This window comes from Diachasmimorpha longicaudata, chromosome 2 (assembly GCF_034640455.1).
Source record: "Diachasmimorpha longicaudata isolate KC_UGA_2023 chromosome 2, iyDiaLong2, whole genome shotgun sequence".
Classification (NCBI taxonomy): domain Eukaryota; kingdom Metazoa; phylum Arthropoda; class Insecta; order Hymenoptera; family Braconidae; genus Diachasmimorpha; species Diachasmimorpha longicaudata.
Window position 1 is genome coordinate 7,561,286 of NC_087226.1, and position 23,725 is coordinate 7,585,010.

A 23,725-nucleotide genomic window follows, 5' to 3' on the forward strand; every position below is an offset into this window, starting at 1 on the left:
TGTCGCTCACTAGTGAGTACCATAAAATAGTAGTGATAAAAAAAGAAATCCATTGACAAAAATCCAGCGGTTCACTACAGAGATAATTTCATTGACTTTCTATATTTGCGTGACCTTCTCTCTTCAACCAGAATTTTCGTAGTCTTTTGCCATTTAAAGTCTTTTTTGCGATTTAAGTTTTAAAGACTCAGTTCAAACTTGAATGAGGCGTGAGTGTACCCTCCTGAGGAGTGGTATTTGCTATTTAGTTAAAATATAATCTTCCATTAATTTAGAGTGGTATTGGGTGAGTCAACTCCAATAAAGTTCTCATTAGTTTATCAGTGAATGCATCCGAGTTAAAACATTGTCGTTTAATAGCTCCCAAAGGCCATCATCCTCCTAGTGATCGTCGGTAGGACATAGGGACGGTGAATTTTTGTGTACAGCAGGTATGCCTTAGTTCTCAATATATCACTTTTTAAATTATTATAGCCCCACATTAATAAATAATTTCACACATTTGCCTTGTTAGCAAAAATGTAAGATTTCTGTGGATGCGAGGCTAGAGGTACGCTAACTTTACGGTTTATCAAAGCGCACTGCCAAGATAAAGATCGGAATTGCATGATAAAACGGATAACCGAACATCACAACAGTATTTCAGTTTTATCAAGCCAGTGAGTAAAACCAGTAAAGCCAACGCACGAAGCCAAGGTCGGCCCGCCCATTGCAGACGCCATCTCACTACATTCCCTAATATTAACTCATCAGTGGTGAGCGACTTCAACACCGTAGCACATCGAAAATGTCTGATACTCTGGAAGGCCTGGAATCACTCCTCCAATCATCTCTCGGAGGTAATTACACGATTGAAAATCAGGTGATAAAAGATTTACTTCCGCCTGGTGAGAATTATGGGAGTAAAATGATGAGTCTGGACGTAACATTAAAAAATCACGACCAAGGGACATGTCAAGATCTGCAGTTGGTCGCAAAATTGCTGCCAACGAATAAAGAACAGCTAACAATACTGGATTTCTCAATGACATTCAAGAAAGAGATTTTCATGTACACAAAATTGATACCATTTTATCGTCAACTGGAAATAGAAAACGGTGTGAAAGAGACGGAAACCCTTAATTTTACTCCAAAATGCTACGGATCACGATTAGGTATAAATCCCAATAATGAGTTTGACAGCAACGCTGTCCTCCTTCTGGAAAATCTCAAACCGCTGGGGTATTACTGCATAGAAAGACGAGAGGGATGTGACTTGGCCCATGCAAAATTAGCAGTGAAAGCGTTGGCTAATTTTCATGCCCTCGGGATGGCAACAAAAGAGAAGCATCCAGAGTTCTTCGAGGAACTGAAAGTCCGCGGTAAGTGCGTGGCTTTTGGAGATCCCGAAAAATTTAAAGAAATGATTGCCCGGAATTTCAAAGAAATCAGTGAAAATCCTGAGACCAAAGAGTTTCGCGAGAGTCTCGTGGATGTGATGTCCATTAATCCATTTGAAGCCTGGCAGACACCACCTTGTGAGCCCTGGTCAACAATCATCCATTCAGACTTTTGGAGCAATAATTTGATGTTCCATAATAACAGTGCTGGTGAGCCGGATGACATCAAGTTAGTTGACTTTCAAAACTTTCTATTTAGCAGTCCTACGAAGGACCTTGCCTTCTTCGTCAGCTGTGGACTGGATCACGAGGCTAATGCTCATGCCCATGAACTCATTGATTTGTATTACAAGACGCTCATCGAACGTTTGGTCCTATTGAAGTGCGATATTCAGCCGTATTCACGAGACAGTTTTGACGAAAAAATTCGAGAGGACGCGCGTCTGGAATTCCTCCACGGTACGGGCCACTTGAAAATTAGTACTATGGATATGCCTAAGATAGAGGATAGTGAGAGTCTCCTCCATGTACTGCAGACCGCTGACAATAATGAGATTTATAAGAGTAGATTGAGGGATATGATTCACATGTACAGTAGAAATGGGTGGCTGAAATCAAGCAAAAAGAGTCAATAACAAATGTAATTTTTCGCCTGATTTGTATCGAATATTATGAGATAATTGAAATCATTCTACTGTTGTTTTTTTATATTACAAAAAAAAACAAAACTTGAGCTTGGGGCATAGAGGCAATGCCTTAGAAATAACTGTTGAAAAACAACATGGATGGACTTTGTTTCTAATTTATGTTGGGATGATTGGAAAGGCGAAAAATAATACGCCTACTAACCGAAAAAAACTGTATCTTTAAAAATAAAAGGACCTAAATTTTCAGATATTCATTAGCTAGTTAATTTCATTGATATAATGCAATAAAAATATTGGAAAACTCGTGAATATCCATGAAAAAGTTCAATTAAATAAATTAAAATAAGTGATGAACTTCAATCAATTTTTTAATCATCATTTTTTCTTAAATAACGTCAGATTGTTTTCCTCTATGTTTGCTTGGTATTAGAAGAGTAATATACACATGTTTAAAAAACGGTGATGTAATGCTGGCAGAGAAGATGAATATCTTTTGAATGGATCACTGTCTATGATTACATATAATAAATCATTCATCATTGTATTCAGCTCACAACGAGCTAACAGGAAATACAACGTTGACTGAGAATTCCTCCTCCTCCTCCTCCCCTCCCCCATGGCCATCCTCTCACGTAATACTCGTTCATGAACTAGAATAGAACTGAGAATTCCACTGAACTACAACTGTGAAATATACGAATGATCTCCCCAGTTGAAGTTAACAATTTTAGAAATGCACAACATGCGGATTTGAGAAGGATTTAGGCCGGGTAAATATTGAAATTGAATAAGAATCGAATAAGAATTAATTGCATTCGATTTCTTCGAATGGTACATGCTAGCAGGAAAAATAAAATAAGAATATTTAATCCTAAAAATCTGCAATTTAGCTAGAGCAATTTATTGATTGCTATTAAAGTTTCTATTAGCTATCGAAATTCCTAAAAATTCAGTTGATAATTTTTCAGTAGTTGAATTGCATGGGAATTGCATCAGGTATGCGAGTCAAAGGAAGCTGTTCAGAATAATTCATTGAGCCATTCTAAAATAATCTTCTCACCGCAATATGTCACACATGCCCCATTCACATGTCAATAAGTCACAATCAGTCTAATGGTGAACCTTGGAATTTTTTTTCCTGCACTCATGTATGGTTCAGGATAAAAAAACGCGTACAGTCTCGATTCACGTGGTAGTGTAACACGTAAATATGCGAATGATTCCTATCATCAGACCCCTTGTGATTGTGTTTCCGCGTACCACACTCAGTCCAGTTGCTTCAAAGAATACCTCAGTATTCTATCTATTCGCCAGCGAAGCAACGTCTCTTTTAACCAATGACGTCGTTATCTCTGCAAAACATTCAATCTCTGCTTCAGTCAACACTGGGAGATAAATTGACTGTTGAAAGTTATGTAACAGAAGATTTACTTCCACCTGGCGAAAATTATGGCAGCATTATGTCAAGTGTTCACGTTATAATTAACAATCATGAAGAAGGAAAAATTGAGGAGTTGCACCTAGTGGCGAAATCACCTCCCCCGATTGAAATGCAACGAGAAATTATTGACAGTTCAGTGATATTTCGAAAAGAAATTTTCATGTATTCAAAACTAATACCATTCTATCGAAGGTTGGAGACTGCCAGTGGTGTGAGGCAGGAGGATGTGCTGGAAGTCAGCCCAATGTACTATGGATCAAAATTATTACACCATCCTGAACGTCCAGGTGAATATGATGCTGTCATTTTGCTTGAAAATTTGAAGCCAAAGGGGTACTATTGCGTGGACAGACGATTCGGATGTAATCTGCCTCATGCTAAGTTGGCTGTCAAAACTATGGCACAATTCCATGCTCTTGGGATGGCAGTCAAGGAGAAAGATCCTGATTTTTTTTCAGTTATGAAGGTCGAAGCTAAGATGATCGATATAGCCAATCCCGAGATGTGGGAGACACTATTTCAACAGAGAATTAAAGATATCACTGATGATCCTGAGTTGAAGGAGTATCACGAGGCCTGTCGTCAAGCTCTGAACCAGAGTATGTTCGATAGCTGGAAAATAGTCCCTTCTGAACCATGGTCGACCATAATTCACGCCGACTTTTGGACGAATAATATGATGTTTCGAAATAATTCCGAGGGAAAACCAGTGGACATGAAACTAGTAGACTTTCAAACTTATCTCTTCAGCAGTCCCACGAGGGAACTAACATTCTTCGTCACTGGTGGATTGGATCTAGAAGCTATCGATCATGTTGATGAACTCATTGATTTGTACTACAATACTCTGATCGGTCAATTGAGACTGCTGAACTGTAATGTCGAACCCTACAGCCGGAGGTCTTTTGAGGAGAGAGTTCGAGAGGATGCTTATGTTGAATTTGTACACAACGTGGGTATGGTCAAGGTTGTCACGCAGGACATTCATGAGAAGGGTGCCGAAGCGCCTGATCTAATCAATCTCCTGCAGTCTTACGATACTAATGAGATTCATCAGAGGAGACTGAGGAAGTTAGTTCAGACGTACGGTAAAAAAGGCTGGTTGAAGAATTAATGTCACAGATGGTGTCGAGCCATTGCTGCTGATTATTAATTTGTGCTCCCATTTGTCAGGTGTTATTGTTGGAAGAAAACCCGAATGTGGCTTGGCTTATGCTAAATCGATCATGAAGACTTGTGCGATCATGACATTATTGTCAAGATTTAAGTTATGGAAAAATAAGATATTTTGTTGTAGTAGTGAAGGAATGCCAGAGCACGTGAAGCTTTCAGTCTAATGAAATGACTCACTGTGGTCATTACGGTATTAATTAACGTTATTGAATTATGACAGAAATTCCACGATTCGTGAATTTCCGAGAAACAATGCTTTGAATGCCGAAAAAAATTGATAAAGATATGAATTAGATTTTACATGTAAAAAATATATGTCCAAGAAATATTTTTGTCCGTGTGGATACTAATAAAAAATGCAGTAATCCCAGCATTTGTTGGAAATGGGAAAGTGAATGGAGATCTTGGATGGAAATCTTAATAATCGTATCCAGGATTCGATAAAAGGTAGGATTTCAGCCAAAAAAAACTTCGAATTAACTTACCACTGGGAATGCTAACATTTTATTAAATTTAACATTCGTCGAATTAAATATCTATCGATGAAAGCTCTCAAGTGTCTTGTTTTATGTAAGAATATAAATAAAATATGTATTTTGCTACGGAATGTTCACTTTGTTAATTTGTCGATTGTGTTTCGTCCAGCGAAGAGGAATTGCGCTAAAATATTTGAAGGACTTTTCGTTCTTAAATTATGATGTGACGTTCTCAGCATAATTGTTGAAAAACTACTGGAATTTTCAACTGGAGTGGTCGATGTGTCTCTGACACATCGACTAGATTTTTCAATATAAATTTTCTCGCGTGCTGCATTTCCCTAGCCATTCAATCCAAGGTTCATTGAAAATGCATTATGTATTCAGAATATTTTGCAGAGTCAGTGTCCATCATAAAGAATCGTCTCAACACAATATCTCATAAAGACCGCATTCACACGTCAATAAGTTACAATCTAGCTAATGAAGGACCTTGAAATATTTATCCCCTACTCATGGCAGCTCTACGACTATCATAAAAAAACATAGATCGTCCCTATCTACATTGTTGAGTGGAGACATTAAATGAACACGTGTAACATTGTCAGTATAAGAGGCACGTGATAACTGTGTCAACTATGATTTTTTTTCTCCAATGCAAGCTCTCCAACACAGCTCCATTGGACAATATGCGCATTTTATAAATCTATACTAGAGGGACTGAAGTGAACATTCTAAAACATTTCAGTTTGAAAATGGCAATCGTGACTAGCGGTTGAAAAATTGTATATAATTATTAAAAATAGCAGTGGCCATTTCCGTCCGTGTTTGCCTGGCTTCTACAACTCTATCCTGTAACAATCCATTCATCTTGATAATTCTTCAACGAAATCATTACAGCAGATTTGATGCTATTCAACCTATCTAAATCTGCCATCCACATGGACCCCCACCCAGACCTAAAAATTTACCGTACGGTACCAACGAAATTTGTTTAATGAGAGACCTGGATCAGCAGGAATTTGTGCGGGTGCAGGGGGGAGTTACGGGACATTCGACGACTCACTGCCACTAAGATATCTGTTTAGTTTCCCTGTCGTCAAACCTCGACAGTACATCCGTGCACTCATATCAGTATCCGATTTGTTCGCTCGAGCAGCAATTTCTCGTAAATCAATGGCGTTATCTCTCCAAAATATTCAATCGCTCCTTCAATCAACTTTGGGGAATGAATGTACAGTGGAAAGTTATACAGAAGAGAAGTTACTTCCACCTGGTGAAAATTATGGCAGCATAATGGCAAGTATTAACTCGATTATCAAAAAACTAAAACACGGAAAATGTGAGGAGTTGCAATTAGTGGCGAAATCAGCTCCACCCATTGAAATGCAACAGGAACTGAAGGATGGTTCGGTTATATTTCGAAAGGAAATTTTCATGTATTCAACAATGATTCCGTCCTATCGAAAATTGGAGATTGATAATGGTGTGGGAGAGGAGGACGCCTTGGAATTGAGCCCAAGGTACTATGGATCAATGGTGTCATCCGATTCCGAAAAATCAGGTGCCTATGATGCCATAATTTTGCTTGAAAATCTGAAGCCAAAGGGGTACTATTGCGTTGACAGAAGATTTGGATGTGATCTGGCCCATGCTAAATTGGTCGTAAAGACTATAGCAAGATTTCATGCTCTTGGGATGGCAACGAAGGAAAAAAATCCCGATTTCTTTGAAATTTTGAAGCGCCAAGCGCAACCCCCTGATATTGCTAACGTGGAGGTGTGGCAGGTACTATGTCAGCAGAGGATTGATGATATCACAGATAATCCTGAGTTGAAAGAGTATCACGAGGCCTCTCGTCAAGCTTTGAGCCAAAGTATAATTGACAATTGGAAAATACCCATCCCTGAGCCATGGTCGACAATAACTCACGCAGACCTTTGGACGAATAATATTATGTTTCGGAATAATAATGAGGGAGCGCCAGAAGACATCAAACTGGTGGACTTCCAGTTATCTATGTTCGCTAGTCCCATGAGGGACCTCACCTTTTTCCTTACTGCCGGACTCGATTTAGATACTACTGATCACATCGATGAACTCATTGATTTGTACTACGATACTCTGATTGGACGATTGAACTTGCTGGGGTGCAACATTGAACCGTATACCCGGAGGTCCTTTGACGAGAAACTTCGAGAAGATGCGTATGTAGAGTTTGTGCACAGCGTAGTTTTAATTAAAATAGTAACACAGGACATCTTTGAGAAGAATGCTGATGTTCCAGATCTAAAGGATGTACTCCAGTCTCGCCAGGGTAATGTTATTTACAATAAGAGATTGAGGAAGTTAGTTCAAACGTTCGGTAAAAAAGGTTGGTTTAAGAAATAATTTGCATAATGATTTGTAAAATGAAATAATTGTATCATGAAAAATGTATGTAGGAGAGAATATGATAATTTGGCCCACTGCAGCCAAATTAAAACCCCAAGAATATTTGGAAAGAATTTTTTTCCAAATTCACGTTGTTAAAAAATTATTGTATTAAGCTTTGTCTTAGAATTCCTAAGAAACCGCTGTATAGCAGGCGGTGCTTGTGGTTTTATAATTTTGAAATAAATCGAATTCAACTTCGGTCAAATTAAGTGACCCCATTACCTCATTTACTCTTACAATTACTGTCTGTTTTGTTTGTATACACACAACGCCTAAACACACATTGTCCTGGAGATATTTCCTTGGGTTCCTAATCCCCAAAATTCTGTCAAATGGCCCCTTAAAATTAGAATCTCACCAGTTGGACTATAACGTAGCTAGTTCACTTTAACTATTGCCGGAGAAGTCCATCATAATCCAGGAAATGGCGTTTCTATCCTTAGAGGGCGTTGAAATACTCATTCAACATACGAGGGGATATGAATGGAAATTGGATGGTCTCGTAGCAGAAGCGTTACGTCCACCTCGTGACAACTATGGATGGTCAATGTTGAGTCTTCAAGTGATAATTAAAAATTGTGCAAATGGATCAACTCAGGAACTACATTTACTATTGAAATCAGTTGCGGCCCCTGAAATACGCCGACCACTTGTGGACAAATTGGGAACATTTGAAAAAGAGATGTTCATGTATTCCACGATTTTTCCAATGTATGAAGAATTGGAGATTCAGAGTAATCTGATGATCAAAGATTGTTTGAGAATTATTCCCTTGTACTATGGAGAATTTATGAAAATATTAAGTTACAACCCACTGCGTTGTGATGGTGTAATGATGTTTGACAATATGCAGTCAGCTGGTTACTATTCTGTATCGAAGGCAGTTGGATGTAATCTGCACCATGCTGTTTTGGCTACCATAACGATGGCAAAATTTCATGCTCTTGGAATGGGAACGAAGGAGAGACAGCCCCAATACTTTGAAAGAATGAAAGCTGCAGCTAAAGTATTTGATGTAGAAAGTCCCGAAATGTGGGAGAAACTATTTGAAGAGATGCTCAATGATATCACTAGTAATCCAAAGTTGAAACGGTATCACGAGGTCTGTCGTCGAGCTTTCAACCAGAATATGGTCGAAAATTGGAAAATAGTCCCTTCCGAACCCTGGTCAACGATCATTCACGGCAACTACTGGGTAAAAAATATGTTATTTCGAAGTTCTAGAATCATTACACCAGCACGAATGATACTACTGGACTATCAAACTTATCTGTTCGCCAGTCCTATGAGAGAGCTTGCGTTCTTTGTTAACGCAGGACTGGATCTCGATACTATGGATTACGTCGATGAACTCATTGATTTGTACTACGAAATTCTGATTAAACACTTGAAATTACTGCATTGCGATACTGAACCGTACACTAGGGAGTCTTTTGACAGGGCAATGGCAAATGACGCTTATGAGGAATTTCCGCACTGCGTGGACACGATAAAAATCAAGACGGATGATTACTTGAATAAGATTAATTATCAGAAGAGGTTGAGGAAGATGATTCGAACGTACAGCAAAAAACACTGGTTCAAGCGCGTAGAATAATGGTCCTTTTTTTATCATTCCTGGGAAATACCTGGTCTGGAGTTCATGATGTCCTATTCTTCACAACGGGAGTTCGAAAATAAATGGCAGACTGAACTGACTCATCTAGCCCCTTAGGATGAAAACACCATTCGATTTTTTTAAATAAGTCCAATGAAATAAAACTATAAATCTTCTCTGAAAGATAATTTTTTTCAATTTTCGACATTTCGTTTCTCGCTTAAACAATTGCAGTACATTTTATAGAATATTCTTAGGATATGTAATGTCTAAATGTTTTCATTTTTTAATCAAATAAAATTTATTAGAATGGAATGCATGACGTTATTCGAATTATGTTTTTTACTGATATCATTTAATTAGTGTTATATTATCCACAACTGTGGAATCGGCCCAAATAAAGGGCATCGTATTCAACAATGAAGTAATTATTTAAATGTCTTGAAGGCGATTTTAGAGTACTTTCAGTGAAAGAAAAGTAAATCCAAACTATTGATAAAATGATGAAAATGATCCGATAAAAAAATTCCATTCTTCCAAGGTGATATCAGGTAGAGCGATGAATACTGTCTTATTGAGTAAATATTATATTGGATCGCTGTCATATCTACAAGAACATGTATATGCACTCCCGATGAAACCGCAGGTGTGGACCTCCCACCAGATAAACATAGTTGATTCGCCCAGCCACAGTCACATTGATTCCCAAACCACTAATGTCGTTTCAGTGCTCTCATTATCACCACTAGAGCAATATCGTTCTTCAAAATGACAACTCTAACACTGGAGAATTTACAGTCTGTCCTGCAATCAACTCTGGGTAGTCAGCTAATAGTCAACAATTACGAAATGCAGGATCTACTTCCACCTGGTGAAAATTACGCAAGTAGAATCGTCAGTCTCCAGGTTTCAGTCAAGAACAAAGAGCGAGAAAATGAAGATTTATGTTTAGTGGGAAAATTACCTCCACCAACTAGAGAGCAGCGAGAAACTTTTGACAGCCCGAGCACATTTCGAAAGGAGATCTTCATGTATTCTAAAATTCTTCCTTTCTATGGACAATTGGAGATTGACAGTGGTGTGAAGGATCACGAAATAGCTCCCAAATACTATGGCTCGAAATTGGGGGAGCATTCTGATGATTTCAGTGAAGACGCTGTCATTCTCATCGAAAATCTGAAGCGAAAGGGGTATTATTGTGCTGACAGGAGATATGGCTGTGACTTGGTCCAGGCAAAATTAACGGTGAAGATGTTGGCGCGGTTTCATGCTCTGGGAATGGCAACGAAGGAAAAAGATCCTGTGTTCTTCGAGACTCTCAAGGTTTGTAAAATTCTCAAGAATTCAAATTTGAATAAACAAAAATAAATCAATAAATATATGAAGGACTTATGGAATTGGTGATCCACTAGAATATTCATTTCACCGGTTGCTGGATTAAAAGAATTTTATTGTTTTATTCCAGGTTCAGGCTAAATGCGTGGAGTTAGCGAATCCAGAGGAATGGGTCCCCATCATCTCAGAAAGAATTCAGGACGTCGCGAAGGATCCTGAGATAAACAAGTACTTCGAGGCTTGTGTGAGGACTCTGCAGAAGGGCAACTACGAGGCCTGGCTAGCGACCCCAGATGAACCCTGGTCCACGATCATCCACGCGGACTTCTGGGCTAACAACATCATGTACCGAGACGACAATGACGGTGAGGTGGAGGACGTAAAACTCATTGACTTCCAAAATTACCTCCACCTGAGTCCTCTGAGGGAGTTAACTTTTTTTATAACTTGCGGATTGCGTCATGATACGCTAGATCATATAGATGAGCTAATTGATCTGTATTATGAGACTGTTATTGATCGGTTGAAGGCTCTGAACTGTGATGTTGGACCTTACTCTCGAGAGACGTTTGACGAGAGAATTCGTGAGGATGCGGAAATAGAGTTCTCGCATGGCTTAAGTATGATTAAAATTATCACATTGGATGTGGAGGCGGGGGACCCGGATTGCCACAATGTCAAGAAATTAATGCAGTATGGGAAGAGTAATGAAGCTTATCGGAGGAAGTTGAGAGATTTGGTTGTAACTTACAGTAGGAGAGGATGGTTGGGAGCATAGTTTTTATGACGAGATAAATTAAATGATTTTTCACGTGTAGAAATCTTTAATAGATGTGGGGGGAAATCTCTTGCGCTCAGAATAAAATAGAAAATCGGTGAACAATCACCTACTAATTAAGAACATAATCAGTTCAGGTTGATGAAAAAAATCAGTCAACTTCGCATTTTACCGCATGTTTAGATAAATAAAAATATTTCTCTGTAGTTGAGGAAATTATCCATCGAAAATTCGGTGATGATCAATCACAGTGTAAATTTGTTATTGACAAAATATTGTGAACACTACTGAATAAAAGGTTGCAGAACATTCCAAATGCCATCGTGTTGTTAACAATGTCTACCATACATTTGCACATATATTTCCCGCTTCTCACCTGACACCAATCCTATCTCTTAACACGAATTCCTCAGGGCAATTGCACTTCTCCCTGGATTACCGTGGCATTAATTCAAGAGCAATTAATACGTCGACTGTGATAAGACGTTTCTTCAACAGTCGCTGTCAGATGACACTCGACTGCATCATCAGATGCCCACCATGGAGAAATTTTCCACCGAAACACGTGTGAGTGTAATTTCCGTAATCATTAGATAATCGCACGCTTGAATTAATTATAATTAATTATTCTTAGAATGGTCACGCAAACGAAGGCTTTGACACTGTCGAAAAACTTCCGGAAGATCTTGAAAATTCGGGCTGTCAGTCAGAGACTCCACCTGTAAGTCTGATAAAATCTGCCAAAAAGCTTGATGAAGGCAAACGATAATTCTACTGAAATTCTACCAACAATTCCGCTATTTTTTAGGCGGCTTCTCACGTCTTTTGTATGGAAAAAATCCAATAGAAAATGTTTCCAATAGAAATCAATGGGATTTCATTCTCTAGTTTTTTTTTGTATTGTATATAAAATCCCTTGAGATAGACTCCAAACATTCTCCAGGTGATACACCGAGAAGAAAAACCAGAATGGAGTGGAAATCTACAGTTCTTGATGGCTTGCATAGCGACATCAGTGGGTTTGGGTAACGTCTGGAGATTTCCCTACACAGCCTACGAGAATGGAGGTGGAGCATTCCTCATACCCTACATCATAATCCTGATCCTAGTTGGGAAGCCTTTTTATTACCTCGAGGCAGCGATCGGTCAATTTACCAGCAGATCCTGTGCAGGACTGTGGAACATAACTCCGGCGATGAGAGGTGAAGGCTTTCTTAGAAGCTACTTCTGTTAATTTGTAAATCATTTAGCAGAAATGCTCGTACAGTGTTGCCATGTAGGGAACCTTTGTCATTTATCACCCAGGATTACCACGGATTTACCGTCTCGTAATACTACACATCATATGCATCTTGGTAGCAGTGCTATTTTTTTTTGTCTTCGCAGGACTAGGATTCGGCCAGGCGTTCGTCGGAAGCTACGTAGTCAGTTACTATTGTTCATTGATGGCCCTTGCCCTCCTATACCTAGTCGCGAGCCTTCAGAGCGTACTACCTTGGTCCTACTGCTGGGATGAGTGGACAGATCCCTGCGTGTCTCAACATTCGAATTTGAGTGAGATACAGAGTTCCGGTCGAAAAGTTATGGGCTCCGCTGAATTATATTTTCGGTGAATATTTTATCACTGATAAGAGTAAAAAAAACCCTAAACAGCGACTGAAAGTTTCGGAGAAAATTTGAATTGAATAATTTTATAATTTTACAGCTATTGTTTCCTTAAATTATTTTCATGGATGTCAATGATTGGTTTTTCGGTTGATTAGGAGAGAAGTCCTCCAAGAAACAGATTCCATAGAATCTGGAATTGGTTTGCCCTCCTGGAAGTTGACAATATGCCTGGCTCTGACCTGGCTATGTGTTTTCATCGTTCTCCACCGAGGGATCAAGGAAACCGGAAAGGCCGTGTACTTCCTCGCTATTTTTCCCTACATCATCATGTTCACTTTACTGATAAGGGCAGTAACTCTGGAAGGTGCTGTCAATGGGATTTTATTCTTCGTCACTCCAAATTGGAATAAGCTCTGGGATCCAAACGTCTGGTATGCGGCCATCACCCAGTGCTTCTTCTCCCTTTCGGTTTGCTTTGGACCAATCGTCACTTATTCGTCTCACAATCGTTTTCATCATCCCATGCATCGGTGAGTTATCATATCCTTTTTTCTATGTAACTTGAATATCAGTGCTCAAAATAGCTGGTTCAGTTTCCCCACAGCAAAAATAAAAGCTGACTTGTAGATGCAAAATTATCTCGTTAATAGTTTTCTGCATAACGATCTTCAGTGAAAAACTAGATTTTTATATCATTATTTTCCGTATATATTGAGAAAGGAGTTGAACTTGAAAGAGATAACCGTGAATTTTTGTGACAGCTCTAACCATTTACAAGTTTTTATCTTCAATTATGATTTTTTTACCAATACATTTATAATCTTAAGCCATTTTAATGATCGTAATGTCGTAAGAGAGATAAGTCACCAATGACAAGGATTAATCCATTGTTTTCTTTTCTTTATGTATGAGACCGATTATTTTTCGACGATAACTGAAAAAATAATGATTCAAGTGAATCGTAAAAATTTTATTCACAAGTGAATCCCTCATTCATCTCCAATAATATATGAAGTACGTTGCGGAGGAAATAATTTTGCAACTTATTCCAATCACTTCTCCAGGGATGTAATGATTGTTACAACGTTGGACACTTTGACGAGTTTCATAGCGGGATGCACGATATTCGGAATCCTTGGAAATTTAGCGTATGAAATGGGGACTGACGATATCAGCAGTGTGGTCAGAGGTGGGTCAGGCCTGGCATTCATATCGTATCCTGATGCCTTGGGGAGATTCAGTGTCGTTCCCCAACTATTCTCAGTCCTTTTTTTCGTCATGATATTTGTCCTTGGGCTGGGAACTGCAATGGCCCTTGCTGGAACACCCTTCCTAGCTTGCTGTGAATACATGCCCAATGCGAAGAAATGGGTTATCACACTCGTCATTTCCGTGGTTGGATTTGCTGCTGGACTTATCTATATCACTCCGGTAGGTTTGGATTGACGAGAAAGTTGTGACACGTAACCGAATACCTATGGAGCCTTGCCAGGGTCTACACAAGCGTATCATCGCTTTCGAAATCAATTCATCTTCCTATCTGTTATCATTGTTATATTGGGCATATGTGTATTTTCCAGGGAGGACAATGGCTGGTGGCTCTTGTTGATTACTATGGAGGCACCTTAGTTGCTATTGTTGTCGGAGTGCTAGAAATAATTTCCATTTTCTGGATTTATGGGCTGAATAACTTCTTGGACGACGTGGAATTCATGCTAGGAGTGAGGCCAGGAATCCTTTGGAGACTCTGCTGGCTGATCATAACTCCTGCGCTTATGATCGTCATCATGGTTTACACGTTTGTCATTTACAGGCCACTCACTTACGATGGACAATATTATCCCAATTGGGCATATGGTGATTATCCATCGTAATTGCAACAGTGATGCTTTTTACGCATTGTGATGATAATTAGAGTTTCGTAGGAAAAATATTATTTTAATTAATGCCTCTTCTTCTTGGGGATTACAGTGATTGGATGGATTCTATTCTTGCTCGCAATCATCCAAATTCCAGGATGGATATTCTATTATGTGGATAAACATGACAAATTACCCATTGGGAAGGTAATAAATTAATGAAATATTTCACGCATAATTATGCCTCCAGTCCTTTACGCATGACAAAATTTGATTAATTTCTTATATACGTGCTGGTTGACTCAAGTATTAAAAAATTTCAGGCAATCAAAGCTGCATTCGCACCATCACCCGTTTGGGGCCCTAAACGTCAGGAAGAACGGCAGAAGTGGCTAGAGTTCATCAGGGTTAAAAAATCTTCACGAAAAAAGGGATTGAGACAATTATTACTAGACTAAAATATAGTAGGAGAATTCATAAATCAACTCACTTTAAATTAAGCACAAAGAAAAACTATAAGTTTAATTAAAAATATAAATCTCATAAAATATGGAGAGAGAATTGTTGAAGTATCGTGTTGGTTATATAAAATAATTTACTTTGAATAAAGTGACGTCAGGAGAAGTGTTCTTTTTACAATATAATAACAATAAAGAAAATAAGAAACTCCGTTAAAACGTCATTCTTTCAATTAAATTTTCTCACTCGTGTCAATAGATAGAAAAAAATCTAGTGATTCTCAAATGTTACAAACACATCCCTAAATAATCTAATGCAACTACTCCAAGTGAAACTGATTAATTTATTAACATTACATTCACGTATATAAAATAGTTTTGACATTCCCTTCACTGTATTAATGGAAAACCCAATAATTTCCCAACTTTTCCCTTAAAAGCTGAATGCCTCATAGATATTAGCCCCGAACGACTTGAGCATCTCATCCATGATGAGCCTCTGCAGCCATTCTGAGGGTATATCATTCGGAGTGGGTGCATCTGGTACCTGACCATTGATGATCGGAATGATTTTCGCCATGGGCATGGTAATTTTATTGATATCTGAAAACCCATTCTTCTTTTCCACCTCCTTAAGGCTCTGCATTCCATTTTTCTTAAGAGGAATCTCAATAAAGTACTCTGATATTTTGTCAACCAAAGCAACAAATCCAGTCCTAATATTGGATTGTATCAGGCCCTGAAGTTCTTCCGTTTCTAGTAAATCCAGAGTGGCAATGATAATCTTCTTAAGTAAAGGGTCATTTTCTTCCTCAACCTTTGGTGGTAGCATATAGTTGGTGAGTTTTTTCACTGGATTACAATCATCAGCAAGTACAGTGGACATAATGGCTAAATAAATTTGCTCCAAGTCTCTGATGCTCAATTGATCTGTTAGTTTGATAGAACTCACTGTCTCCTCGACTTTTTTCTCAATAAAAGAACTCAGCCTTTGAATTCCCTCGTCAATAAAATAACTGCCCAACGATAGATACTTCTGCTGCAATTGTTCACTGAAATTTCCAGTGTCCAAAGTCTTTTGTGAATTCCTGAACATATAAGCCCCCATGAGATTCATCTGAACTCTCAAAATCGCTACCACCATTGTATTGGCGTATATTATAGTAGCTGAACGAGCTATGGAGAAGACCTTTAACTTGTTCCAAGCTGTCACTTTATCAGCAGAGCCTTGTCGAAGCTCATTCACAACCTTCTCCGTGTCCAGGACCTTCGTCACTGAATTCCTAACGCATACTGCTAGATTAATTATCGTCTGATTACAAGATCTCTCAGTGCTCTCAAAATGCTGACTCCTCCTAGACCTCTGCAACAACTCCTGTACCTCTTTTTGCTTCCATTCAAGGAGCTTCTGTTTACTACATCTCCATAGAACTACAGCACTACCCACAATGATCCCACTCACTATGAATTTACGTCTGTGGTTGTTCAAAAATCTACGCAAAGTTGAGAACATGGTGAAAATTCTCTGGAGTACTCTCTTAACCCATCAATTAATTCTATCTTTAACATTAATTTGTTTTCTGAGACTTGTATTTTTCTTTTGTTACTCAGACTCGAAGGAGGTACCAGTGGACTGGGCGACTTTCTCAAGACGATTTGTTATGTAGTTTGTGGTGTCGATAAAACGTTCGATGCAATTAGTCAGGCACCGTTCAGTTTTTGATTCTAGACGGGGTGTCGGACGGTCAACGCAAGTGTCCCAACAAATTTCTGTCAGGCTATGTACTAGACCCTGGAACCAATTTTTTTTCGACTCTGAGTTATATGAGTGATTTTCAGTCTTCAATGTAGGATTGTGGAGAGGTTTTCGGGTATTTCAGCAATAAATCTTCGATTAATTGTGGTTAGGGGGAATTTATATTTAGACGTTCGAAAATTTTGAGTGGTACGACTCCAGGAATGATTTCGACTCGCGTGTGAAAGCGTTGGTATGACAAATTGTCAATATATGATCAAAATGAAGATGGTATGATTACCGATTATCGCTGGGGCGTCAAAAATGTCGATAATAACTGTGAACATGCAATCAAACTCTTGCCAAGATGTGGATAAGTTATGCACATGATAATGAATTAGAAAACCGGTTAAATGTCGAATGTCGAAGCGTCAATTTGATTGATTACGAATTTCAAGGTACCTGAACCTGACTCCAAAAATTTTTAACTAATTGTGGTTTTCACAATTCAATAATCCATATTATGTAACTATTACTTCGTCAAGGTGAACATAACGGAATTGTCGAGTTATTCAAATTGGAATGACTGAACTAACCTGAAACTTCTGATTAGCAGATACAACGTCGATGAATTGTTTCAATTCCAAATCAGCAATTTCCTTGGATCCATCGGCATTGAAACTCATATTTTTCTCTCTCTGAGGAGTTCAACATTGCAATAATTGGTTAATCAAGGTAACGTTTAAGGCACGTTAAATTGTTAATATTTTCAACGATTATGACACAGGGAGGAGAATAACCTTATTCTTTATCAGGTGAACAGGAATGAATTATTTTTTTTGTTTTGTATCAGACTACAAGCCTCACTGTGAGGACTCTCCTCAATTACCACAACTTACCATGGACTTTGTAACTACTTGAACGGTACTTCATGATTAACCAATGTATGTACACACGTGGAAAAAGACTACGCAATGACATTCACAGATGTCTTGAGATGGTAAAATTCCCGCGAACTGTCAATTGACACATTAAATATTATCCTAATGTGTAAGTTGCTTTAAGAATCAATAAACATAGACTATAACCTCAAAAATTTGTCATTTCTTGTTTGACTTGGCCTACAATGACATGCGCATTATACCATCCCGATATTCATAATTTCTGATATTCAGGGATAATGAAGATTGAATAAATACCTTTATCGAAGGTCGACCCCTATCGTTTATTGCTTTTTCGTTGTGTCGTCACCTTTATGAGAAAATACAACACGTAAACAAACAACACCTGCGCATTCTTATGCGCATCTAGACAACACATATAGTGGAATATCGCTTATTTGGAATATCGAGGTTTCAGTGGCCGATAATCGGTTGAATAAGATGATAATAAAATAATAAAAAAATTATAATAAATAATCTACAGACTTTGGACAATGATTTTCAGTATTGAATCCATAGCCACTTTGACCATCGACATTTCAAACTGCGATATATTACCACATCGATTCAACATATCGATATTTTGATGACCATCGAACCTTTGCACAAAGGCAGCAGACTTTCACACGATCCGTTCGGCTACTTTCGGTCCACATCGCCCAAGTTTTTCGTACTTGTCGGGGGGATTGAACATCCTTCTACAGGGCTACACACTGTAGCCTATTACCACATAACAAATACTTAGAATAACAAATACCTATTAAGCAAATAAAATCGTAGAATAATGTGGAAATTCATAAGCCGAGGAATACGTGAGTCTATCGAGCGTCGTGCATGCCGTACAAACGTTTACTCCCAACCGCCGACTGATGAATGCAACAATAGTGAGGTTAAATCCACTGTTAAAGTTAATGATTCGAGTTTGACGACCTATCGTAACACCAGTGGGTTCTGTGGTTTTTTCAACTATCGAGGTACCAAGGACAAGAAGAGCCGTCCACACTGGAGCGCAGATAGGACACTCTCTGATGTACTTGGATGGGTATTGTATCCACTTGAGATAATTGTTGTAATGCATGACAGGACTGTTGAACACATGACGAACTCAATATAACAATAATACAGATTGAATTTGGCATTAGGTAAAGGAACCTGGGCAATGCCAAGTACTATACATTGCTTTTCCGATGACGAAGTGTGAACTATAAAGAAACAAATTTGTTTAACAATTTTTCATATTGAATGATGTTCAATTATTTTTGTTTTAAATAGACCTAAAGGAAGTTCAAATGGAATAGTCGTTGTTGGTCCATAGCAACTTCAAATTAGCCAAGCTTCTGAATATATTCAGAGTCCACAATTGAAGTTAATGATCATTTGGTTCGTCATGGAGAAGACGTAAGCAGTCTCGTGTTCAGGTCGACTCAACATTTCTTTTTATGCATTTTAGTCTAGCATCTTAGCCATCGGCTGGGCAATTTGCCAGACCCCTTGCATTAGGAAGCACATTTTCGAGAGGAATAGGAATGACAAGTGTGCATACAGAGCCTTCAAGTGCCCGAAGACCCAAGTGTCTTATCTGGTGAAACATGCGCTCAGTTTGCAACCGAAGCATGTCCTCCCCGTCACCAATTGTGTTGGGAGTGACGGCGAGTTTGGACAGAATGGCGAGGGGGACTGGGGACAGAGACATTACGGTCCTATTACCGCTGAGGAGGTAAAAATTTTTATGATTGCATATATTCAACAGAGTGAGCAAGACATTTGTTCTCTGAAATTTCACTACTTCCCTGTTCTCTTGTCCGTAGGCTCTTGGCGCAGCCCGGGATGAATTCACTCGCACACATAGAGTAGTTATGGGTGAATTCGAGCTTCGCTATGGGATAAAAGCCCTCGAGGAACATCGCTACAAGGACGCGTTGGAACATTTTCTCACTGGAGCACAGCTCAAGTCACCAGGGAGCATGTTTAACTTGGGGCTGTGTTATGAATTGGGTATTGGGACGAGAATGGACCCAGTGAAGGTAAAATATCGTGAGAAATCACAAAGCGATTTCCACGTAAATTTTCCAACTATTCATGTTTTTATTTTGGAAACTATCTCCAAGGATATCCAATACTAATATGCAAACTTCCCGACTCGCAAATTTCTCCATTTTGCACTGACTTTCATCCAAGGTATTAACACAAACAATCAAAATGTTCCAGGCTGTAGAATATTATCAAAGTGCAGCTGAAAAGGGTCATGCAGGTGCCATGTACAACCTCGGTGTCTTCCACGCCCAAGGACGAGGTGGTCTTCCCATAAACCTCAACGAGGCTCGTGAATTGTTCACGAAAGCAGCAAATTTGGGACAAGTGGAGGCTCAAGATGCTCTCAAACTCGACACAATGGTGGTCAGGGAGAAGTCAAGGGATGACACCTCTAGTAACGTCTCCACTGGAGTCTCGTCGACGGAGCTACCGTCAAAGTCAGAGGACTACTGTTCCTATAAACACACCGATCCTTTCGCAGGCATCCCAGATCTCCCCCATCCCTCTTTGGAGGACAGTTATGATTCACCGTACGAAAACAATAGAATGAAAAATCCAACGGAATCCTTCCTGAATATCCTGGGGCTACAATCTAACCAGTTCCTTATGGAACCTGCTAATTGAGTGATACATCTCGTACTTATTTGCCATAACTCTAAATATTGTTATTTTTGACTAGTCTAAAGTGACAAGTTGCTGTGCAACTATTGATATAATAACAAAACTGTATATAATGTATATAAAAACCGTCTGTAAATAGTGATATTCTATTTGTAATAAATAGACCTTTTTTTTGCAAAAAAAACAAGCACGATGTGTTCGCCCAATTTGTGTTCGGTTCCGTTTTCTCATTCAACCAAAGACATTTGGAAAAAATTTCGCAAACAACACTGCACTGCGAATAAAGATAAGATTAAGCAAGATAGGACATTTAAAAATTAATAATGCAATAACAGATTTTTTCATATCAATATTTTCTTCATTAATTATTCCACCAAAGCATAACAGCACATTGCGACTAGTTTTTTCTTTCCGAGTTTTCCAAGTATCACGCATTTCTATCATCCGCCTTTCAATAAATATGTTTTCATATAAAAAGGATATAAAAGTAACTTTTTTTTACAACTTATTCTGCAGGAATTTTGTCTTTAAAAATCCGTGGGAATATGTTTTCCAAGTTCTTTATCATCAACAAAGAGCTTGAAAAATGATTACCCTGGAGATTCCACAGAACAATAACGAACTACTTCCTAATCATAATCAAAGTAGGCACTACAGTTGATATTCATTTACCTTAATAAGTATAGAGATTGAAAAACTCATAGAAGAAATAATATTTTGCAAAAATCAATGTCTTTCTGAAGCAAATGAATATGTGGGGAAAAATATTTTTGGGAATTTTTCAGTAGATACACAAACCCATTGATGTAAATCCACTAAAGAAGAACCCATTCATCTTGATGCAAATCCCCTAAATAATTACTATATTTTTTTTTCAATGTGTAAATGTATATTCATAGAATTTAACTGAGAATCTCCTAAAGAATCAACCCCGCCCCGCAAAAAATTGCGGCGCTCATCCTTTGTAAAAAAATGGTGCATCCCAACGAGCATTCCTCAGTATCGCCACATACCGTAGTAACATACGATGCTCACCATAAAAATCTAATGATGCATCAACATCTATCCACTCAACTTTGGAAGCCTCGTCTCCAGCAACGAGGGGTAAATAACGGAAGCCAGACGCCTCGTTATCATGAAAATTCACAGCCGTAGTTTCCATCCAGGCATTATCAGTGTTCCTAGGATCATCGACATACCCTCGATACACAATATCCCCTACTCTGAATAATTTTGCCATTGTCATTGGCGTTCCCGTATTTATGGTACAGCGCTCCCCCTGGGAGTTGAGAAGGAGTCCGTGGCACTTATCTAGCAGTACTGAGTAACCTGATTGGTTAACGCCTCGAACTGCTCCTGGTATTTCCCCCTGCTTTTTATCGCTATCGATCATTTCTCCTCCCAGTGCCTGCTGCTCTGGGCTTCTTCCCTCCTCGTCGTAGTTGAGGGCTTCCTCCTTGAATTCGCGCTGCAATGCTTCACTAATTGTTTCTGTAGGCTCCACCATTCCCCCTGGTATGGCCCATTGCATAGTATCTTTTCTCTGGATCGCGATGAATTGGAGAATATCTTTCTTCCTCGGTGACTGCCCTTTGGATCCGCCTTTGGATTTATCTTCGACTGCTTGCTTCGCACGATGATCTGGGACATCTGCTGCCGTTTCCTCACCGATTATCTCGTCAGCTACTGGCTCATCTCCGGAGGAGGACTTCCAGCGAGTGACGATGGTATCTACTGCGTGATTGGGACCCCAGCGACCTAACACACCTCGGCCAGTGATTCCTGTGCGTCCGATTGGATTCCTTGGTCGTCCATCGCCACCAATAATGTACTTGAAGCATTCAGTGGCTCTCCCGTACGATTCACGGTTGATCAATTCTGCGGAAACATAGATATTTTTTTTATATTCCCTCATTTAAGTTCATAATAACGATTGTAAAACCGCGGCATGACGTGGAAAAATTCTACACCTTTTTATAATTTTTGTTAGCAAAAGTTTACAAATATTAATTTTTCTCCCGAAATTCTTCGAGATGGATTCTGCTTTTTCAGACTGAAGTTTTATTTGTTGTATCATTGTCTTAAGGATTCCTGGTTCTCAAATAAATAATTAAATTGTCTAACGTCTGGAAACTGTCCAAAAGAAATTTAACAGAATTCCTTGACAAACCTGACCATCAGCCTCACGTTTGTCTGGAGCGTAGTATGAAAGCAAAACGTGAGTTCGAAATAATTGCATTATCATAAGGCACCAGACAATGAAAAGTCCTTACCGTTCTTGGTGTTCCACTCGGGCTTAAACGAAGGATCCGAGATATCAGGATCTGCCCAGGGTTTTCCATGAATATACCGACTTGTGTATTCCACAGGTGCATATTCCGGCCAATCCGTAGGGTTCACTTCCTTGTAGTTTCTCCAGTCAGTATGCCAATCAGGTACAGGAAATCTTTTCACCTTGGTTGTGCCATAAAAGCCATTCCTACAAATGTAATGACGCCACTCTACGCCTGACAAATTCCTCAGTGGAACCTTGCTTAATTCCATTGAGATGGAATTTATTATTCACTTTGTTCTATTTATTGAGTATTTTTGCATTTGAGCAGTTAATTAAATGTTGCAGAATATCACATCAGCTGACTAAACACCGTAAAATGGCCGTATAAAGGAGATTTTACAATAAAGGGCAAGGCAGGATTAACATGGAGCTTCTACCAGAGATCATAGAGGAGATATGCAGGGCCAATGACGACAGATCAACCACTAAGGGGGGCTCCGTTCGAAATTGCACAACTGTACAAACCGGGGGGTCCGTTCGATTTGCACAACTGTACAGTACAAACGGTCGACTGTCCACAAATTTGTCAGGATGGTGAGCGCACCACTGTGCAGGGATTCAACTGTTGCGAAAAAAAAACTGTGCATAGTTACATTTGTACATGCGGCGCAGGGTCGGTTAAACAGCGTGGACAAGGTAGAGATTAATTCCGTGTTGACTGCATTCGATATCAGCCAAAGTTTCCGGTTGCAACTAAGAGATCGCAGTATGTGTCACACAATGAGTGCAGTGGTCTGTTGCAGTATGTGTCTCACAATTCTCTCATTGTATGACACATACTACGATCTCTTAGTCCTAACCGGAAAGCTTAGTTGATATCGATTGCAGTCAACACGGAATTAATCTCTACCTTGTCGACGCTGTTTAACCGA

The 23,725-nt window shown here is 39.0% G+C and overlaps 7 protein-coding genes and 1 long non-coding RNA gene across 10 annotated transcripts; 5 read left to right on the forward strand and 3 right to left on the reverse strand.

Moving 5' to 3' along the window:
* The first annotated feature begins 29 nt into the window (after positions 1-29).
* On the forward strand, positions 30-11,578 carry LOC135173007 (uncharacterized). The gene is made up of 5 exons (XM_064139582.1): positions 30-286; positions 361-431; positions 515-2,011; positions 9,873-10,472; positions 10,615-11,578. The coding sequence occupies exons 3-5, from the start codon at positions 788-790 to the stop codon at positions 11,260-11,262; spliced, it is 2,472 nt and encodes an 823-aa protein (XP_063995652.1). The 5' UTR covers positions 30-286; positions 361-431; positions 515-787; the 3' UTR covers positions 11,263-11,578.
* LOC135171764 (uncharacterized) lies at positions 2,011-9,464 on the forward strand. 3 transcript variants are annotated; one of them, XM_064138346.1, is made up of 2 exons: positions 2,011-2,796; positions 7,996-9,464. In XM_064138346.1, exon 2 carries the CDS (start codon positions 8,100-8,102, stop codon positions 9,147-9,149), a length of 1,050 nt encoding a protein of 349 aa, XP_063994416.1. In that variant the 5' UTR covers positions 2,011-2,796; positions 7,996-8,099; the 3' UTR covers positions 9,150-9,464. The 3 variants fall into 3 exon arrangements, with proteins under 3 accessions (XP_063994416.1, XP_063994412.1, XP_063994408.1); XM_064138342.1 differs by lacking the exons at positions 2,011-2,796; positions 7,996-9,464 and adding exons at positions 5,401-7,323; positions 7,404-7,761; XM_064138338.1 differs by lacking the exon at positions 2,011-2,796 and adding an exon at positions 7,305-7,323.
* On the forward strand, positions 3,318-5,013 carry LOC135171757 (uncharacterized). The gene has a single exon (XM_064138334.1). The coding sequence runs from the start codon at positions 3,364-3,366 to the stop codon at positions 4,579-4,581; it is 1,218 nt and encodes a 405-aa protein (XP_063994404.1). The 5' UTR covers positions 3,318-3,363; the 3' UTR covers positions 4,582-5,013.
* Positions 11,579-11,643: 65 nt separating the features above from the next.
* LOC135171722 (sodium-dependent nutrient amino acid transporter 1-like) lies at positions 11,644-15,400 on the forward strand. The gene is made up of 9 exons (XM_064138323.1): positions 11,644-11,829; positions 11,897-11,983; positions 12,206-12,464; positions 12,649-12,871; positions 13,026-13,400; positions 13,935-14,301; positions 14,451-14,727; positions 14,842-14,936; positions 15,053-15,400. The coding sequence occupies exons 1-9, from the start codon at positions 11,794-11,796 to the stop codon at positions 15,185-15,187; spliced, it is 1,854 nt and encodes a 617-aa protein (XP_063994393.1). The 5' UTR covers positions 11,644-11,793; the 3' UTR covers positions 15,188-15,400.
* A 111-nt stretch (positions 15,401-15,511) lies between these two features.
* Positions 15,512-16,843, reverse strand: LOC135171898 (peroxisomal biogenesis factor 3). Its single transcript, XM_064138372.1, has one exon. It carries the CDS (start codon positions 16,698-16,700, stop codon positions 15,621-15,623), a length of 1,080 nt encoding a protein of 359 aa, XP_063994442.1. The 5' UTR covers positions 16,701-16,843; the 3' UTR covers positions 15,512-15,620.
* Positions 16,844-16,941: 98 nt separating this feature from the next.
* LOC135171994 (uncharacterized) lies at positions 16,942-18,101 on the reverse strand. Its single transcript, XR_010300773.1, has 3 exons — positions 17,822-18,101; positions 17,519-17,620; positions 16,942-16,979 (listed from the first exon to the last, which is right to left on the reverse strand). It is a non-coding gene; the product is annotated as an uncharacterized LOC135171994 (long non-coding RNA).
* Positions 18,102-18,514: 413 nt separating this feature from the next.
* LOC135171798 (uncharacterized) lies at positions 18,515-20,733 on the forward strand. The gene is made up of 4 exons (XM_064138357.1): positions 18,515-18,905; positions 19,314-19,580; positions 19,672-19,887; positions 20,072-20,733. The coding sequence occupies exons 1-4, from the start codon at positions 18,648-18,650 to the stop codon at positions 20,519-20,521; spliced, it is 1,191 nt and encodes a 396-aa protein (XP_063994427.1). The 5' UTR covers positions 18,515-18,647; the 3' UTR covers positions 20,522-20,733.
* Positions 20,734-20,843: 110 nt separating this feature from the next.
* Positions 20,844-23,367, reverse strand: LOC135171781 (ADP-ribose pyrophosphatase, mitochondrial). The gene is made up of 2 exons (XM_064138353.1): positions 22,792-23,367; positions 20,844-22,396 (listed from the first exon to the last, which is right to left on the reverse strand). Exons 1-2 carry the CDS (start codon positions 23,060-23,062, stop codon positions 21,474-21,476), a joined length of 1,194 nt encoding a protein of 397 aa, XP_063994423.1. The 5' UTR covers positions 23,063-23,367; the 3' UTR covers positions 20,844-21,473.
* Positions 23,368-23,725: the final 358 nt, after the last annotated feature.